Source organism: Phaethon lepturus, unplaced genomic scaffold, assembly GCF_000687285.1.
Source record: "Phaethon lepturus isolate BGI_N335 unplaced genomic scaffold, ASM68728v1 scaffold2644, whole genome shotgun sequence".
In the NCBI taxonomy this organism is placed as follows: Eukaryota; Metazoa; Chordata; class Aves; order Phaethontiformes; family Phaethontidae; genus Phaethon; species Phaethon lepturus.
Genome location: NW_010532459.1, coordinates 1 through 1,886, shown reverse-complemented (window position 1 = coordinate 1,886; position 1,886 = coordinate 1). Strand labels below are relative to the sequence as shown.

Here is a 1,886-nt window from a genome sequence, read left to right as displayed (position 1 = left end):
CTAAGTGCATGGAACAGAAAAGGTCAGTTATGTAGTCAGTAAAGCCTTGGGAGGGGAAAGACTAAGAATAATGCTAATTCCTCTTGCAACCCCACTTCTCCACTTATGTTGGAATGTGTACTATGTCAGAAAGCCATTTTAAGTTCACTTTCCCACTATTGCCAAGATTGAACATCAACAGCTGTTTAAAAAAAATGTAAGTTCAGGTAGCAGCCCAATTTTAACAATTTAGTGCTTTCATACACATGCAGTTTTTCCTCTTCCAGGAAGATAAAATACAAGTTATATAATTAGTTTCCTTTCATCATTTGAATTATTCTTTTATAAGCACTTTCAGATAAGACATAATTTCAGTAGCAGATGACCAAACCAGAACAGAACACTCTACAGGACTGAGATCTTGGGCCAGCTGAGAAATCTTTTTCTCCAAGGCGTACCCTTGCCTGGGCATAGCAATATCATCCTTCCTCAAAAACATTACTGGACATAGGTCATTCCCACCATCACCTATATATACAATTTGTGTATAACTTACTCCTCGCTCCAACTGTTTATCTAGAAATTCTTTTAAAACTTTCCTTTTGCAAAGGTTTTTAGGGCACTTTGCACAATGGTGTGCATGGAAGTTCTGTACAGTAAGATAGCCAGTACTGCTGAATGCTGCAGGGTTTGTAAACACTTCATCAAACACCTTATGGAAGTCAGCAGCTTTCAAAATCCAGTCAATAAATACTGTATTAGAATCTGACACAATTATGCAGTCAAACAACTCTTTGTTCTCACCAATAAAACCCAGAAGATCTACCATTCCTGCAGTGAAAGGAATTGTTGTCATAGTTCTTTTCATTTCATCTTCTTTGATGCCATTGTCTCCCAAGTAGACAAAGACTCTGCCCATATATTCTGTCCAGTGTCCTGGTCGGTAGGAGTTTCTTAATCCATTAGGAAGTTTTTTCTCAGGAGCACATTTCACAATCCAGGTATCACTATTTTCATCTACGATTGTATGGTCAAAATCAAAAACCAACAGAAATTTCATACCTGTCAGAAAATAATGTCCAAAAGAAACAAAGAAAAAGAATTGTTTGTATAAACAAAAATACCAAATTTCTACCCTGATCTTGTGCTCAGAAGAGAAAAATTCTGCAAGAAAATGAAGCGTTAAGAACAAATATCTAAACAAAGTAAACTATTTATGGCCACTGCAGCTATGGAAAGTCATGCTGAAGCTAAAAAAGCAGTCTGTAAAGGTCAAAGCTTTAGTTCAGTATCAAACCTCTGTTTAAAAAGAGACAATGTGGAAATATCTAAACTCACGCTGCATAGTTACTAATACTTGCTAACAGAGAGTCAATCTTCCAGTACTCATGCACCATCAGTTTGACCAACGGTTCTAAATTTCTCCATCATTGCTTGCCAGTGCAAACTGGGACTCTCCTGGCAAAACTCCCTAAGAGGCATTTCAGAAGGAAACTACTACTGAACAGACGGAGCCAGTCTTTTTAATAAGGACACACCAAATCAAAGCAGCCAACGAACAGAAATACTGCCATCTGTGGATCTGGGGGCAGGGGAAGCGGCTTCTTTCCTGTAGTCCTGCAACTTCAGTACCCGCTGCCCACTTCTGCGCTACAGAAATCCCTGGGAGCAGGAGGCACCTCAGCTGGTACTTAGAGCCGTTCCCTCACAGGCACGTCCTCTCGCACCCGTCACACGAGCACTGCCGCTTCCTCAGTCCCAGCCGTCCTTTTCACCCACGGGGCCGCGCAGCCACACGAGCAGCCCGCTGCTCCCAACTGCAGCACAGCGGCTGCTGTTGCCGCCCGCCCGGCGCACAACGACCGTCCCGAGGGGGAAAGCAGAACAGCCACGCCGGCAGGGGCACC

The 1,886-nt window shown here is 42.5% G+C and overlaps 1 protein-coding gene across 1 annotated transcript; it reads right to left on the bottom strand.

The window, feature by feature from the left end:
* Positions 1 to 313: 313 nt before the first annotated feature.
* On the bottom strand, positions 314 to 1,040 carry PHOSPHO2 (phosphatase, orphan 2). The gene has a single exon (XM_010284826.1). The coding sequence runs from the start codon at positions 1,037 to 1,039 to the stop codon at positions 314 to 316; it is 726 nt and encodes a 241-aa protein (XP_010283128.1). The 5' UTR covers position 1,040.
* Between the last annotated feature and the right edge of the window lie 846 nt (positions 1,041 to 1,886).

Excerpts from the sequence above, each read along its gene's own strand:
- PHOSPHO2 (XM_010284826.1), bottom strand. The coding sequence starts at position 1,039 with ATGAAATTTCTGTTGGTTTTTGATTTTGACCATACAATCGTAGATGAA.